The sequence below is a fragment of the Colossoma macropomum genome, unplaced genomic scaffold, assembly GCF_904425465.1.
Source record: "Colossoma macropomum unplaced genomic scaffold, Colossoma_macropomum, whole genome shotgun sequence".
NCBI lineage: Eukaryota > Metazoa > Chordata > Actinopteri > Characiformes > Serrasalmidae > Colossoma > Colossoma macropomum.
In genome coordinates, this window is record NW_023494802.1 from 8,515,196 (window position 1) to 8,532,923 (window position 17,728).

General features: G+C 38.7%; 1 protein-coding gene across 1 annotated transcript in view; it reads left to right on the forward strand.

Moving 5' to 3' along the window:
* pex14 (peroxisomal biogenesis factor 14) overlaps positions 1-17,728 on the forward strand; it is a 92,294-nt gene that overhangs the window by 60,625 nt on the left and 13,941 nt on the right. The window contains exons 6-7 of the mRNA XM_036590654.1: positions 4,042-4,144; positions 13,205-13,302. Coding sequence (XP_036446547.1) covers positions 4,042-4,144; positions 13,205-13,302 — 201 coding nt within the window. The remainder of the gene's footprint in view (positions 1-4,041; positions 4,145-13,204; positions 13,303-17,728) is intronic.

Sequence of the window (17,728 nt, forward strand, 5' to 3'; positions counted from 1 at the left end):
ACTCAGGTGTAAAAATAAAAGCATCACCGAAACATACTTTCCTGGCCAGAGTGTGTCATATTTTTATTTGTTATAACTTTCTTTTTCTCTTTTGTTGCTCTCTGTTGAACAAAACTAATGTAACATTGTCTATTGTCAAAAGAGCGAATGTGAAAAAGCTATCTGGCTTTGTTAGCTACATCAAATTGAATTATTTTAGTGACCAGCTACAAAGTAAAACTGAGAATTAGAGAGGAGGTAAAACAAGAGGAGAGTTTGTAGGAGAAAACAAAGAACTAGTGTATGCAACAATTATTACTCATACAATAGTATTTCCTAGTAGCATTTATGCAGTGTTCTAGTTGTCTCACAGTGTTAGATCTTATTAGGTTAAGAAGGAAGCGTTAATCTTTAAAGAGCTTATAAAATTGTATTCTATTGTAAAAACAATGACCTATCCAGGGTCATGCCTTCCGCCCGATGAACGCTGGGATAGGCTGCAGAAGGATAAGCGGCTTAGAAGATGGATGGATGAAAATGATAATTATTAATTAATTTATTATATTTGCCTGTACTGTGATGTTATATTGATATTGTTTGTGATATAAATTGTAGTTCATATTACCTACCCTGATTGTCACATTAAAGGGGAATTCCACCTAAATGTCTTCATAATTAAATCGTGAAGTGATTTAGTCAGTACATTTCGTTATAGTGAACCATTTTACATCAAACCACTGTGAATGACTTTATCCTTGATTATCCTAAGGATTGAATTATGCAGAAACTCATGCAGAAACCCATACAGTTTTGACTGAAGTAATACAAATTTCACATCAGAAGGTAGTTTTTAGATGTTTTAATTGACATTTCAAGTTTTTTGGGGAGCAATTAAAAGTTATACTGTGTATCTGTTTAGAATAAATCTGTGTTAACCTATCTACCTCGCATACCTTTAATCACTGAATTTTAACTTCCTGGATGTTAATTTTATAATTATTTAATTCTAAGTTTTTTACAGCTTCTTCATTCGAAAACTTCTTATGATTACTACATATTATTTGAAATGTATGAAGTTGGAGAGTACTAGCATCATATTAAAGTCATTATATACATGTACCTGCAACACAGTGTTTTATGTTGCTAAAAACAGTGACTTCAGCCTTGTAAAGAGTGGTGTGTATTTTAGTTGTCTGTTTTTCCCCTGTCTCCTCTCCCAGTCTGTGGCTGTGCTGTCTGCTGTCAGTCTCTCGGCTGTGCAGGGTGGGTGTGTGTGGCTGCAGGCGTGTTATTCCCTAGTGCGAGTGCTCTCACTGCTGTCATGTCACAGGAGCTGCCTCCATATGCCCCGCGTTCGGCCCATCCTTTATTTATGCTATAGAGCACGGAGTAAACACCGCTCACAGCAGCCCTCTTATTAATTACCCTGCCACTGACACTCATTTAATCTTTTTCAACTTAAAAGTGTTTATTACTTCTGCTGGTGTCAACAACGCTTGCGCTGCTGTGAAAACCTGGCCAGGCCAACTGTTCCTGTCCTCCAGACAGGCCTGACAGGGATATATACTACCTTTCAAAAGCTTTCAAAATCACTAGTCTTATTATAGTCTTGTTGTTTTATTCCATATAATTTCTACAATGTAGACTGAAATGTTTAAAGCTATACACCAGAAGATATTTTAAACATTTTACTCAAAATTTGAGTTTTAAAAATCAGAATCAGTTTTATTTCAGTGAGTACAGTACCGTGCAAAAGTCTTCGGCACATAAGCACTTTGATTTGAAACCATTAATCTTGTCAGTAAGTGTGTTTGTGCTTGTAAAAACACAATATATCATTAGAATAAATGCAAATAAACAAATACAGTAACAAGAATGTCTTGTTTACAATAAAATGGATTTGTTCTAACTTTAAGAACAAAGTTTGGCTCCCAAATTCTCCTCACCTCCTCCTCCATCACTCGTAATGATGATGCACTTTAATTCAACCTGAAACCTCAAATTGAAATTTACCTTTTTTATCTTGTTGGTTCATGTCCCTGGTCACATTAAGCACAATTCATCATACCAAACCATTTCAGTGATAAAATTCTTGTGTCCTGCGATCTTTAATAAACGTGTAGTGACTTTGTAGTGAAGTGTAGTGGCACGCCTCTGTGGTAACAGCACACAGGGAAGAAAAAAATTAGCTGAAAATATCATGTTTGCAGCTGCCCCCCACCACTCCCACTGAGTCACTGAGCAAAAATGCTAAACTAGTTCAGAGCCCCTCCGTGATAGTGTTTCACTCCGAACTATGACCCAGTACTGAAGCAAAATGTGTTATGCTTTCAGATTCACATTTTCATTAAGTGAAAAGCTTCAATTAAATGTGGTAATTTTAAAGTTTTTAAAGAAAAACATCCTATTGTGCCTATTCAGTAAAACCAAGTACGCAAACTATTACCAAATATCAAAGAGAAAATTCGACATTTTAAGGCAAATAAGACAAAAGCAAAATAAAAAGATATATAAAGAGCTTCGGTATAAAAAGAGATAAATATGTGAATATGCCCATTTGTGAAAGGTCTATTGGTGACATAAAATACAGTACTGTGCAAAAGTTAGAGACCATACTTTGTTTATTCAATTTCTTAAATAAGAGGATTTAAAATTATTGAGAAAATGGGACTCATAACAACCATATGACACCTGGTAAACCACCAAAACTATCAACATTAGATAAACAGCACTTAAAGCTTTAATCTTGGAGAGTGGAGAAAATCAAGCTTAAGGATGTGTAGCTGTCAAAAAGTCATGAAAATGAAATAGAAAAAGGAAAAGCTGCAAATCAGACAAAGAAGCTGCTGCTGTTCTCAAACAATGGACTGAACACCCTAGAGTCCATACCTCAACATCACTAAATGTGTTAAGAATTACTTGGATACTGAGAAGCGGAAAATGCAACCAACTTCTAAGACTTTGTAGAACTTTGTAGGTGTGCAAAAATATCTCTGCAGATTTCTCTGAAAAACTGAAAGCAATAATAAAGGAAACTGTAATAAAGGCAAAGTGAGGACACACTGAATACTGAAACGGTTATAGGTATATTTACTTGCTGAGGCTTCTGTGTAATATTCTGTATAGGTTTCCTTCCTTTTTTCGCTTGATGCTGACAAATGAATAATTTACTTAATTTGAATTTTGACTGGAGGTAACTGAAGAATGCTTTCTGACATTTACACTGTTCTGTATCTGCACTAGTATTATATTATTGGAAAGAGTGATTACAAACATTTGAGTGATGATTCCTTTTGAATGGTAGCGTATCCAGCTCTGATGAGGCTATTGTTACTCAGCAGGCCATGTTTACTTTGGAAGGAGCCTTATGTATACAGTACGTTTAAAAAGTGTGAGAAGGATGAAATCAGCAGTCGGCGTCTCAGGTTCAGGCTGTGTTAGCCCTCCGACCTAGCTGCTCAGTCTGTATGTACGAGTGTGTTGTTGAACAAGGCTTAAGTCTGACAAGCAATTGTCCTCACAAGGTGACACGTTGGAATTGAGAAGCCAGGCTGTGGGCAAAAAGGCTTAATGAAGTTGAACCCAAAGTCACGCCCCATTGCTTAATTCTTGGCCCATGCGTCAGCTATTGAGTTAAATTGCACTGGATGAAGTGAGTAAACCACAAGACTTTCCAGAGAGAGAGTGTAAAGGAGGGGAAAAAAAAGTTTAGCTTTTTTAAATGTGGTCGTAAGAATGTTAATTATGCTTCTGAATGCATAGCTTCCGCTAAACATGCTCCTGTATACCACTGAGATGATTTTAAATGAAACAAAAAAAGATTTCACATTTCACATTTACTGCTGTTACTAATGCATCCGTTGTAAATCAACCATGGGTTCCATCCGGTTTGCTGAACCCAGAGAGAGTCCGTGTTGGTTTTCTGTTCGTTCCCATTTAGAGAAAAGCAGCAGATCTGTGTCCCTTTGTGGGCGTGTGGCTGCTAAACATGCCCTCGCCTGTGGCCCTGTTTTCCCTGTTCCTGAGAGGAATTCTAATAGCGTGTCATGTTTTTAATTGCAGAAATACATCCTTCCCCTCATTATGGGCAGCAAAGAGGACAAGAAGCATCTGCAGAGGATCGAGAGCAGCATCATCGAGATGAGTGGCACGCTGACACAGACAGGTGAAGATTAATATCTTCATCACTTTTTCCTCCTTAACATTTTCCTTCATTTATCTGTCGCCAAAATCTGCTCACATTTTACAAATGACGGTCCTGTCATTTCGCTTTAATTTGAAATTGCTTGTTTACTGTCAGCTCAGCCTCAATTAATTACGTTTCGCTGAAAAGCTCTTAACCTCGGAATATTAATGAGGGGAAGGGGAATGACAGCGCTTCTTTCTTTTTTTTTGTATTCTTTCTAACTGCGTGGTTAGAAAGTTCATTTTAATTTTCGCCATGGTGGTGTGGCTCCCTGGCTGGAGCCCGTGCAGGCCGGTGATTAAGTGTGCAGTGACAGGTGCGTCATGTGCCTTAGACAGGTGAGGAATCTGAGCTGGGCTGTCAGAGGAACCCCCCCCCTCGCTTCTCACTGCCGTAATTAAACAAGCCAGCAACCATGAAAGCGGGACACTTCCCTGAGAAACTTTAGTTTTGTCAGTGTGTTGTTCGCTCTGCAGCTCTGCTATGCTTCTGAGTGTGAAGGGAGACTTCAAAGGTTGGGAATCACTTGCGATATTATCATTTTTTGTTACTTTATATACAGTTTTAACTTATACATTGTGGATTTTAATTAGGTAACTTGTGGAGAAGCCCCTCATGGTTAACCATCCATCTCCCCATGCCTCTTATTTTCTTTGTCAGATAGGGAGCAGAAGGACCCCTTAAATGTTTTGACCCCGGGATGTTATTTCCTTAGATTTTTATTATAAAGACACCTATTTGTTTGTTGTTCAGTAACTAGCTAGCAATAATGTTGAATGCTTGCTGATTATAGGATTCATTAGCCAGAACTAGGGCAGGGGTCGGCAACATGTGGCTCTTTCACTGCCTTGTTGTGACTTTATAGAACTATTAGATTTTTAGAAAAATAAAATAATCCTTTTTGCAGTAAAATAAAGCTCTGCTGATCATTCTAACACCATTTTAACAATAAATCACAGACCTTATAGATAGTTGGCTTGCAGACTGCTTATCACCATAGCAGCACAGACAACGGTCTCGCCTAGCTAGTAGCTAACACAAGGGCAAAGACAAGATTTAAGACGAACATCAATAATTTGAAGACGATCGGACTTTTCATTTATAATCACTCCAACTGGTTTCCTGATGCGTTCAGTCTGCAACAAGAAACTGTCAAACACTAAAAAATGCCGAAGCTGTAGTCAGCTTCTCGTTCACCAGCTTCTTGTTTGAACTTTTCCGTTACACCTTAAATAGTGCCGCAGTTACATTGTGGTACTTCAGGCACCACTTAAGGTGGAACGGGAAAATTCGAACAAGAAGCTGGCGAATGAGAAGCTCACATCAGTCTCATAAAAAGTTGAACATTGAGAGACGTTTTGTGAGGAAACTGTTCTACTTTTGCGGAAAAGTTTCCTGTCAGAGATGTGAGAAAAGCAGCTGTAGCTGAGCTAAAGCTTAAAGCAGAGCAAAGTAAGTCTGCGTTTTTGTATTTTGTATGTTTTATATTATATTTTTATCCTATACTAACACTTTAGCACATACTGAGACATATCTACAGCCAACATGGTAAAAGGAACATAACATGTTGTGGCTCCCAAGGTGGTTAGATTTTTTGTTGAAAGGGCAAAGTGGCTCTTCTTAACATTTGGGTTGCCGACCCCTGAACTAGGCAATATTTTTTAAATCTTGCTTAAAATGAGTATATGTGGATTTTGTTGCTCAGCACAGTGACATCACATAATATTATTGTATAATTAATATAAACACAGTTAAACATATTTCATTATTGAGCAAAACTGACATTTCAAATGGTTCTATTTTGCAGTCATTGGTTTTAATGGCATTTGATAAGAAAGGCTTTGTCTTTGTCTTTTGTTATGGCTTTTTTATTAAAATTAAGTTAGGACCAATTTGACAGAGGCCTCCATTTAATTTAAAATCTAATATTTTTAGTATTGTACTTGAAAAGTGCAAAGACCAGAAAAATATCTACTTCTAAGTCTACATGGCAAGTTGATAGAAAATTCACCAGGGAGGTTTTAACCCCAGAAGCAAGATGCCCCTTTTAAAGATTTGTGTTATACAAACAAAAATCAAACCTGACTGCTGTTCCAGTTTATTTCCTCTTAGTCTGCGTAGGTTTACACATCATCATCCTGCACAGATATGGTTTAGCTTTACAGTAAATGGGCAGCGTTTTTAAGTGGAACGTTTTTCTGCATCTTTCCTTCTATTGTAATTATCTGTTGACGTTCATGTTCTTGTCAATTTATCTGACTTGAGTTTTATCGTTTTGGACATCACTTATTTATTTTTACAGGTTTCTAGTTACCTACTAATTAAATTGACATTATTTAAAACATTGATTCCAAACAATTGAACAGTGTTGAATAAGTGTGTGAGATGGACAGAATATGTCTGTGCTTGTTTTCAGGGACGCTGCAGGTATACATATTGATGTACACATTGATGTGTTTACATATTGATTTAATGTGTATTTGTTTGCAAAATGAAAATTTGATAAAACCTGTGTTAGCAACTTTGCATAAGACCTCAAGTCTATTGTTATTGTCCAGGTTGAATTTGTTAGAGTAAAGCTAGTTTCTAAACAGTATTGATTTTTGGCTTTTTGAACAGTAAAAACAAATATTGTATTTGTGCCTGGACAAACAGGCCCTGCAGTCGGTTGGACAGTGCCTAGTGCCGCTCTTATCCCTGCTGTTGTTTTATGATCCAGCAGATCAAAATAAGCAAATGGGGTTCCCCAAAAGAGGATGTTACCAGTTACAAACGTTATGTCAGGCACGCTGGGTTGCAATTCAATGTGTCTAATGAACTGATTATTTTTTTAGTATAGATTTTGTTTATCGTTAAGTTTTAATATCTGTGGATTTTAATCTTCCCGTACATCTCTGTTGTCGTAGTCTGGGTTGGGGAGTGCCTGAGGAAGCCTTCTGAATTGTGAGCCATTGCGTGCAGGCTTAGTGTGGCTTTCATTATCTGATTAACAAATGAGCTCTTTCATTGTCATTTTGGTTCATATATGCAAAAAAAAAAAAAATCCTTCCTTTGTGTTATGGTACCTGACTCGTCATTGTTCTATTTGGGTTTACCATCATTCCTGCTTTGTTTAGGGTCACGTTGGAGATTTTAGCGATAAGAAAAGCCATTGATGTTACGTTGAATTTCCTTCTAATTTTAAAAAGCACGCACACCTCGTTTTCCCTCTCTCTCTCTCTCGCTCTCTCTCCCCTCCCCGCTTCATCTTTGTCTCTTACTCTCTGTGCCCTTTTTCTTTCATTCTATATCCTTCTATCTTTCTTGTTCTCTTTCAGTCATCTTTTCATCTTTTATTTTCTTTCTCTCTTGTCGTTTTTTGCTCTTTTCTGACTCTTTTTTCTGTTTTCCTTTTCTTTTTTCTCTCTCTTCTTTGTCACGTTCCATCCCTGTCATGATCTTTTTGTTTATTGCTCTTTCTCTTTTTTCCTTCACCCTGTCTTTCCCTCGCTGTCACTCTCTTGCTCTTTACTTTCCGCCTATTTCTATACCTCGCTTTTTTTTCTTTTTTGTTTTTTCTTTCTTTCTATCACTGCTTTCTTTCTCCCTCTCTTTCTTTTTTGTTCTTTCTCCCTTTTTCTCACTCTTTTCCTCACTCTTTTCTCTCTGGCTTTCTCTTTTGTCTCATTCTCTCTCATTTCTTTTTTCGTTTATCTCTCTCTCTTTCCCTTTTTTGTGTTCTGTTTCTTGTTCACTCTTTTATTTCTCTCTTTCTATCCCTCTTTTTCCTCACTCTTTTCTCTCTCTCTCATCACTGTTTTTTTGTCTTTCTCTCTGTCTTCCTGTCTCTCTTTGCTTCTTTGCGCTGTCTTTTCTCCCCTCTCTCTCTCCTCTCTCTCTCTCTCTCTGCCTCTCTGTTTCAAAACAGCCCACCTTTCCTCAGTTAGTCAGTCAGTCACACTGCTGATCTAATTTGCTGTGGCTGCAGTAGCCAAGCTGCTATTGTAGTTAATGACTGTTTCAGTTAACAGTTGGGAGAGGGTTGCAATTACAGAGCGAGTTTCCCCCTCTGCTCACAACATGAGTAATAGCAACTGACTGCCTCTCTTGCCAATTGCCCGCACCCTTTGTTAAAGTTCATGTATTTCTCCAATGCTGAGCGCAATGAAGGGATGTCCCTTTGAATGCGGCTGCATTTCTTTCTCTCTGTTTCTCTCTCTCTCTCTCTCTCTCTCTCTCTCTCTCTCTCTCTCTCTCTCTCTTCCTCTGAGTAGGCCTCGACTTCCATTATGATTTCCCTGCAACTTTTGCCCATACAATTAAAGAATGGCTCTTCAATGCAGCACAGAGAGGCTGTAAATAGAATTGTGCTGCCTCTTTGGCCCCTTTGTCAGTCGAGAGCATATTGGTGACCAGCTGGCCATTAAGGAAACAGAGAGGCCTGGACATGTGTAGTTTACAGTATATAGAGGCATTTACTGAATAATTTACACAACACACACTGTGCGGTTCCTCACACCAGCTGGGAGACCACTTGCAGCTTCTCAGATTCACCCACTCACTTTCTACAAAGACAGGGCTTGTCTCAACCAACATAGTGTGAATGGCAACATTATCACTCACATTCTGCTTCTGAGCTCATAGTGTGGGCAGTTTCTAAGCAGTTGCCGCTCGTCATCAAAATAAATGTATTTCTAAGACACTGAACAGCTACATTTATCATAAGAGATTTAGACCAATTATATAGTCTGTGATCAATAATCAGTATATAGTTAAACTGCATAATAACAAGCAATTTTTTAGTGGTTAGCCAGTTTTGTTATTATCGTTTTAATTTTTTATTGAAAAGATATTAGCATAACTGGCTGACTCTGTAATAGGGACGAAATGGTACAGGTGCCCACGGTTCGGTATCACAGTTTTTGGACCCGGTAACGGTATGGTTTTGATATCTTTATGTTTAAGAAAAAATAAAAACACATCACCCTTTAAACAATGAACTCTTTATTTTGTCTGTAGACAAACATAACTTTCCATTCAGAAAAATGGCAACATGCATGACTAGGCCTGGTTTCTGTCTCTACTGTATAAAATCAAACAGAAAAAAACATTGAAATTAAAAGTCCTTCCTAGCTTTGACAGCCTGTAGGTGCCTTGACTTCTCTCTTTCAAGTAATTAGAGAGAGCTAGATAGGGTGTTTTTTTTTTCAGTTTCTCTCCATGATTTTTCATAGTTCTGGAATAACTCTGCGAGAGGGGACACTATAAAGACGTTTGCCCAGCGCGGCGTCACATAGTGGAGCGTTGCTATAGTGCCGTCAGGAAGAGCCAAAGAAAGTCAGGTTCAATCATCATCATGCTTGTCGTCTGTTTACTACGTCATCATTCACTGTTTAAGGGATGTCAGTGTGTGTACCTTCCTTAAAAAGAAAGGTCTTGAATTTTTGGACGTTGTCTGGTGTGCAGCGGCCTTAGGGATTACTCGCTGTTGTCACGTTGAAGCTGAGTTTGTTTGTGTTTAGTCAGAGACGTTATAAATGAGGAGACCGGTCACTGGTTAAAGTATGAATGGGAACGCTCACCAGTGGCGTCTGTTTGTAGAGAAAGTCCCGCCTTTTAAGAAAAGGAGCCAATCAGCTTGCTGATTGTGCCGCGAGCGGTGAAGAGTCACCGATATTGCAGCTTGAGCGCGGAAAGCCCCCGTGCTACGCCTTGGGGGCTTTGCGCAAGTGCAGTAGCCAGGACAACATGAAAAATCATGTTTTTTTGTGCGTTAAGATAAACGCTGCAAACTATTTATGAGGTTTGTCAGGTTTTATCAGTGATTTCAGATATGTTTTTCAAACGGTAAGTTGTCCTTCAGTTTTAAGTAACGTTATTTTGATCTGACCGGTCACGATAAGATTTTTCACAAATTCGTATTACAGAAACGAATCTTATCTTATTTTAGGAATCTTATCTTGCAGCTTCTTGTCTCCAGTTAGGAAATCTTAGCAATCTTATTCAGTTAACTGTCGACATGACGTCGACAATCAACTGTCATGTCCGTTACCTAGCAACCGACCATACGCGCACAGCTGAAACGTAAACACGTAATCAAAAAAAACAAGTTAGTTAGCCAGACAGCTAGCAACCGTTACTGACGTCAAACAGAACTAAAACATGATAAACTTTAAGTTAAGAATATCGTGTCAGAGCTTCGTGCTGTTTATCAGAGCGTCGCCGCTCCACAGTTTGTTTGTTTAGTTACCAAATGCTTTAGCTGACCGCGCTAACGTCATTCCTCCTAATAAACAGACACGCGCTCAGCTCTGTCTCCTCATTATTCACCACAAAGTCTGTAATGTTTTATCTGACGAGGTTTCATCAACATTAACACACAAAGGTAATAAGAGGGGTGGTGGAGATCGAGTCTGCAGTGTCTGGGATTTTTAAAACACTGAAGAAAAACAAGTCAAACCATCGTTTTCTATGTACCAGTATCAGTCTTATCAGTCTTAAAGGCACAGTAACAAAAAAACCTGCTGAATTCTGAGGGAATAAGAGAGGATGGAAAATGATCATGTGCAAATTAATTGCGACTGTTTTTGGTGCATAAACCCACGCAATTGGCATAAAGGGAGAGAACAATAAAATACAAGAAAAGTTTACATATGGGCCCTTCAATATTTTTTTTCTTTGTTATTGTAATAATTCATTTTCCAATATTGATTTTTTTCCTTCGGTTACTACTTTTGAGTTTATTATTTTTTTAAATAAAATTAAAAAGCATCCTTTAGTTTCTAATAGCTGTTTTAAATTAGTTTAGAAAATTCATTTAGAAAATTTATGATTAGAAAATCATGAAAATTTGAAAATCAAATAGCAAATTAGAGTTTTTGATAAGCAGTTTAACAGCTATGAAGAGTCTGAACTCTGTACTCCACCAAAGTTGTTTTTTTTATATTTTGTTCAGAGTTTCTTGTCGTTTTAATTCATAGAAGAAAGCATGGAAAGACTACTGCAGCTGTCTAAAAGGCACCGCACACTGAGAAGCTTAGCGCCGCACTGCAGATAGTACAAAGCGCAGCTGTAGTGCATAGGAAGTGCTGCAGGAAAAGCGCCGGTAAACAACATTTTACAGTCAGTTTACACTCTACTTATAAAGATTTAGTGGAATAAAAAGATCATTTAGTGACTTGATCACTAGCTTGCTGTTTTGGGGTTTAGAGAGAGGGAGTGACAAATTCAGCTAGTAAGTTAGCTGAAATCAGGTGATTGGCTGTTGTCTGTCTCTTGAAGACTTCAGAGTGGCTGCCTTTCTCGGTATACATTTTAAGCCACATCATCTACTGTGGATTTGTTGACTGGGTTTAGTATAGTACAATAATTGGCTGCTGCACATCATAGTCTGTAATTTTTTAAAATTAATTGATTGTCATTTTTTTTTTAATATTTTCAAATAATCCCTTACAAATTTCAGTATCAAGTTTGACTGACATGGCTATCCATATATTAACTGTGGCCATTGTGTTGTTCATGTTCGTATTGCTCATTCCAATCTCAGAAAACGTTAATATAATAATGCATATCACGGAGATATATGTCTTTGCCTATTGCAGTTTTGTATTTTTACCATATCGCCCACTCATATTACAAAGGCCTAAACTGTTGGCAGCCACAAGGTACTAAACTCACATTGATATACAGAGAAAGTCCATTATCCTCTACACAATAAATTCCCACAGTCCAAGAATTCATCAGCAATAATGCTCACTCTGTGATAAGTAGGTCCAGTTGAACCGTCAGGTGGTTTGCAATCAGGAGATTGCTATCCAGCATAGTCAAGTGATATGCACGCTAATTTATTCTCATCAGCATCTAGAGGGACTCTTTATAGAGTTGTCTGTGAGACTTGCAGACTCTTTTGCATTAATGCCCTTTCATTTTTATCTCCGTTCTTTTCGCACGTCAGTGGCAGAGCCGTGTCGAGGAGCAAGTAGCGGGGAAAGAACACATGTAATGTGCCCCAACTTGTGTGTTGAAAAGCTGTTTCTGTGAGAGGGAAGCCCTATAACCATGCAGCGGAGAGCCAACAGTCGGCAGCTAATAATATCTGTTGATGTTAATCCAATTAGAGTTGATTTAACACTTTACAGAGCATGATTTATAGAGGCGTTTATTGGTTTTCTGTAACATAATCAGTTTGGAAACTTAATGCATTGTTTGGGAATGCATGTGTGACTGGAAGCAGGGGGAGAGCAACTTGTGCTCTGGGTTATTTGAAATGATACCCCCATTAATAATACCAACTCTTGGCCTGTTAGCGCTGTTTTTCCTGGGCTTTCTCTGATCCTCGGGACTGTCTCAACCTGGCAATAATACAATCTTCGGAGTCGATGGAAAATGAGCTATATTTACTCAGATTAGTGAGGACACTTTGTCTAGCCTCCTCCGCAGGCTCCCAAATGAGGGGATTTTTTTTCTCCGTCTTGTTGATTGTTTGGAGAGTTTGAGAGAGACTAACCCATGCTAATGGAGGTTTAGAGACGGTGGGCTGATACAAGATCAGACACTGGTGATTAATCATGAACAAATGTAGTCGTCTTCTATTACTGACTGAGAGGAAAGCAGAGCCAGACAGAAATCTATGAGCAACGTGAGCAAAAATATTCTGGGGTGGAGAATATTTGAACGTATTTTTATCTGGTTTTCCGGTTTTAATTTCTATTCCTAAGTTCAGTTTGGACATTGCTGGGGGGCAGAGCTTTGTGGTTTTCAGAGTACACCACAAACCATTTATACCGCAGACAGTTTTTTTCTCACTTCTGTTGACATTGTTCTTGTTCATTTTGTTACTAATGCCTCTGTTTTGGGGTAATTAGTTGTAATTGCTGATGTTTCTGTTTTTGTTCTGGTTTTGTTTATAATGCTTCTGTACCATGACCTTGGTATTGAGAAAGCCAGTATATATAGAAAATAAGCATTATTAATTTGCACTAATCGTGTATGGAATGACTGATGAAGATAGCTGTGTATCTATCTGTCTGTCTGTCTGTCTGTCTGTCTTTTTAACTGCAGTGACCCAGTTGCAGACGACTTTAGCCTCAGTGCAGGAACTGTTGGTCCAGCAGCAGAAGAGAATACAGGAGCTGTCTCAGGAGCTGGCGAACTCTCAGGTGACCCCCTCATACTCACGCACACACAAACCTTTCCTATGCTGCTCTCCATGATCTGGACCCGACATAAGGGATGTGTATGGGTACTCAGAAACTTCATTGGAGTGTTTCTTTAAGGGAAGACGAAAGAAATATACAGGCCAGCAGTTCAGCAGTAACTGCAGGAAAAAGGCTGTAAAATATGACTGTTCTGCTCATATTTGTGAGTATATAAATTATAATCCATTTCGCTACTATAAAACATGAGACCCTTAACGTGAGCACTTAGCCAAGTACTTATTGTTAAGGATGTTTCTGAGAAGGCAGAGATGGTGCAGCCAGCTGACCGTGGCACTTATTTGGTAACACTTCACATAACCATGCCATGAACATGTCATGTTATATTAATGGACAAATTATGTTCGTTAATATGAATGTATCATGTTACCAATACCAGTAAAAGCCATGACGTTTGTTGTAATGCTGTTGTAATGTTTGTCATGGCTGCTAACTAGAGTACAGTTTAGCATGTCAAGACATCAAACATTATGACGTGTGTCATGACAGTTACCAGTAATGGTAACATGACGCTGGTATATTACTAAACAAAATATGTCGTGATAGCATATGACACCTCCTGTGACATGTTTATGGCATGATTATATCAATGTTATGTAGCAGGGTTTAAGTGTTAGCGCAGATGTTTTTGGTTAACTACTCTAGATTATGCTAACTAGGAGCAGAAACAGTGAACATATATTTCTTTGACAAACTATTTTTTTGGCTGTTGTCCACTGAGGAGAAAAGACCTTAGTATCTATCTGTCTGTATGTCTGTCTATCTATCTATCAATCTATCATCAGTATAGAATGTTGTTTCTCACCAACTTGAAAACCTAACATGTGGCCCAGACTTTTTGTCTTTGGTAAACAGTACCAAAACACATTGTTTACTCTGTAACTGGATTATCATGATTTATACATCACTCATTCATTATGTCAGTGTTCTTTTGGCAAAGGCATTTTCAAATGGCAGTTCTCAGAATGGAGGAATGTGAGGAATTCCTTTCAATGAATACTGTCGCCATCATTTTCTGTGTTAGAGGATTAGAGGAATGGGTTAACAGAAGGGTGCAGAAGAGGGAAAAAGACAGAATCCAGCTGTCTTCTGGGTAGAAAAAGAGGTCACATTCCTTCCCCAAGTGGTAATTTCTCACCAAGTTATCATGAATAGCAGGGACTTGTAGTGTTGATCCTTGTGGTGTAAATAAAGTTTCTCATTGGTGTTTTGGTCAGGCCCTCTGCACGCCCTCTCTCTCTTTCTCTTGCTCTCTTTCTCAAGGGTGCAGCCTCTATAAAACAAGGCCATTTTAGCTTAAAAGCAACACCTGACATTTATCATTCACTTTGATATGGGTGCCTTGCCCTGATGAAAATATTAGTGTCGACATGGCTCATAAGCTGCTGAAGTCAGTAATGTGCGTAAACAGGACCGAGTGTATAATGAAGGAGCCTAATAAAGCGCTTGTAAGGGCATCAGCAGAAGGCTAAGGCAAGTCTGCCAGGGACAGCTACAAGAGCCACCATCATCACCTCACCTATTTTCAGTTGACAAGAGACCTCATTTAAGCCCCTCCCAGATACCATCTGAAAGGTGGAAACATTTAAATTTGGGTGTGCTCTTGAAAATAAAGGTGCTAAAAAGGGTTTTGTGGAGCATTGCCATATAAGAACCACTTCTAGTTTAGCAGTGGTTCTCAAAACAGTCTTCAGGGTTCTCTAGATGATCCACATTGTTGCTGTTTTTGTGATGCAAGATGTATATAGACACTTCTATTTTTAAGTTTGTAGGTCATGTGCTTAAAGACCAGGTTTACACTTGTTTGATCTAAGGGGTTCAGGGTCCGTTTCCCTAAGCAGGACTAACTGCCAAGCCAGTCGTAGCAAACACTATTTTTGAAGGAGGACTTTATACTCGTTGCAAAACCCAAGTTACACCTAGAAATTACTAAGATAAGTAGTAGCCGTGCATGTTCATGTGAAAACATAAGCAATAATGCAAGTTTCTAAGCAGTCGGCATTGCGAAGCAAAATTGCTACACTTGTGCCTACTACTAGCTGTAGCTAACCTGCCACTTAATGTTTTGGCTCACTTTATTAGCATAATTGCTAATCACGTACTGTGGATACACATGGCAAAGTGCTGCTGCCCAACATGCCAGTTAATGGAGACTTTTCTTCTGCTGCAACTTGGATCTACTGCGATGTGCAGCAACACTTAGCCAAGCAGTTAACTAGCTAGTCTCACAGAACCAGATGTGATTTCGTTCTAGGAACATCTTAGGACAGCCATGAGAATTTTTGGGCTAAAGTTGGTGGGAATGTAGACTTAATTAGGGTGGGAACAAACTGGGTGTGAAATTTATAAACCAATCCAACGCCACATGAAGGCAGAGCTCAAAGGAGAGAGTGACGATGTGCTCGTCAACATTGTACAACAAACATGTATGCCGTTAGCCCCATATGTGTATCATAAGTTATCATGGCCAAAAAGTGCCCCAAAAACTCCATTTAAGCATGTAGATGTCTGTCATATCAGTGACGAATACACTGCAGGTGATAAAATTAAATATGCAATGGATAAAAAAAAAGCTGAACAGACTGTCACTGAGCACACAATAGAATTGTAGTAAAAGTAGTGTGGTGAGAATTAGCACTGTGTTTGAGAGAAGACCTTGGATTTGAGCAAAATGAAATGCCATCATGTCCACTAAAAAATATGCGAAAAGAACACTTGTTATCCGCTGCAAACAAAAATAACGTTAAAAATACATTCATACATGCACTCGCCATTGAGCAGCGTTATGAATTTCGTCCACAGCTGTTCCAACAAGCTGCTGAATTAATACGTCTGTCTGAAATTGCCTGAAGCTACTTTCTTGTCCATTTTTTGTGCTGTGACCTCGTTTGCAGCTGGTATCCCCTTTGTTTTAAAAAACGCTAGCTCCTCTGTTATGGTCAATATTGGCCGTATAACCAAAGACTGTAAATTTTTGCGTCACGTTTTAGTCGGCTGGCCAGGATTTTGTAAGCTAAACTTTTTCATATCCTGTTGGCAAACAAGCCAAATCCCTTTTCTCTTTCGAACAAATAATTTAAAGTAGCGAACAGCTGACAAAACTAAATTGAAAGGTGTTTCTGAAACATTCTTAAGAATGAACGAGCTAACTATAGCGTTAAGCTAGTTAGCTTGTTTCACTTGCTTTATTGTTTGTACTCTGAACATTAAAAAGTACCAACATGAGGAATACAGAGAGTGCACCCTTGTTTGAGGCAGATTTTGTAGTCTTAATAAAGGGGGGGGTAAATTGGTTAAGGATATTTTTAAGGTTTATTTTGTTTGTTATTTTCATTTTTCTTCATTCTTGAAGAAAATACATTAATAATACATGAACATTATAGGTTAAGCTCATTAGGTGTTACATACAAATACATTTTCCAGTCTGCTATTTGTTCTGCCTGCTGCAGAGCGCATCCGCCCCACAACTGAAAATCTGGGTGCGTGCATCCAGGAGACAGAGAAAGTGTGAGAGCCGTTAAACAGGAATGGAACGGAGCCTTATCTGCTTCAATTAATGTAGTTCATTTAGAGTGAGACTCAACCAGACATTAAGGGTGCTCACTGGGCACTAGAGCTCAGAACTGAATAGAACTGTATGGTCTGAAACTAGACAGCGTAACGCCAGCTAGGCATAATATTTGCAGCCAGTCTTAGTGAAAATTCAACTTACAACCAATTGCTGCAACTTATGCTGATCTTAATTCTGTGCCCAGAAAGTTATGAACTTCAACTCACAACTAGGCGTATGCCCTTTGTGCAACTGGCTTCTGTAGTCATAATTGAAGTCAATTTGTAGTATTGTTTTCTTGAGAAACATGGGAAATGTGGGTGAGAGACATGAGGAATGTGGGCTGAATGACTTACAGGCTTGGAAAAGTAGCACTTGAAGGAAGCTAGAATAAACGCTGTTGGAACCCAAACCGTGTGGCAGCTATGTTGTGTGAGTGTGTGTGTTTTTTTTTTTTAATCACACCCTGATTTAGTGCACCACAGTGTCATTTTCTTTCAGTAGAGTGCTCATCATGACTGTGTTGTTCCTCTTCACTTTTGAAGACATATGCTTACAATCCATAGAGCCTCCTGCTCATCTGAGGGAAAAGCTGGCATTTAGAATGACCCTGTTAAAAACACATCTCCATACCTCGAATATGAAACTCTACTCACTTTGTATCTCATGATGCTATGATAAATCATCTCATAGAAGGCGCCAAAAACTGCTTTGGAATTGCGACTGAGCCGATGTTTTATGTCCACAGCTTGTTAAGCACATGGGTGTTTGAATGTAGCATCTGGATCCCACAGGAAAACATATGCGAACGCATCTGGC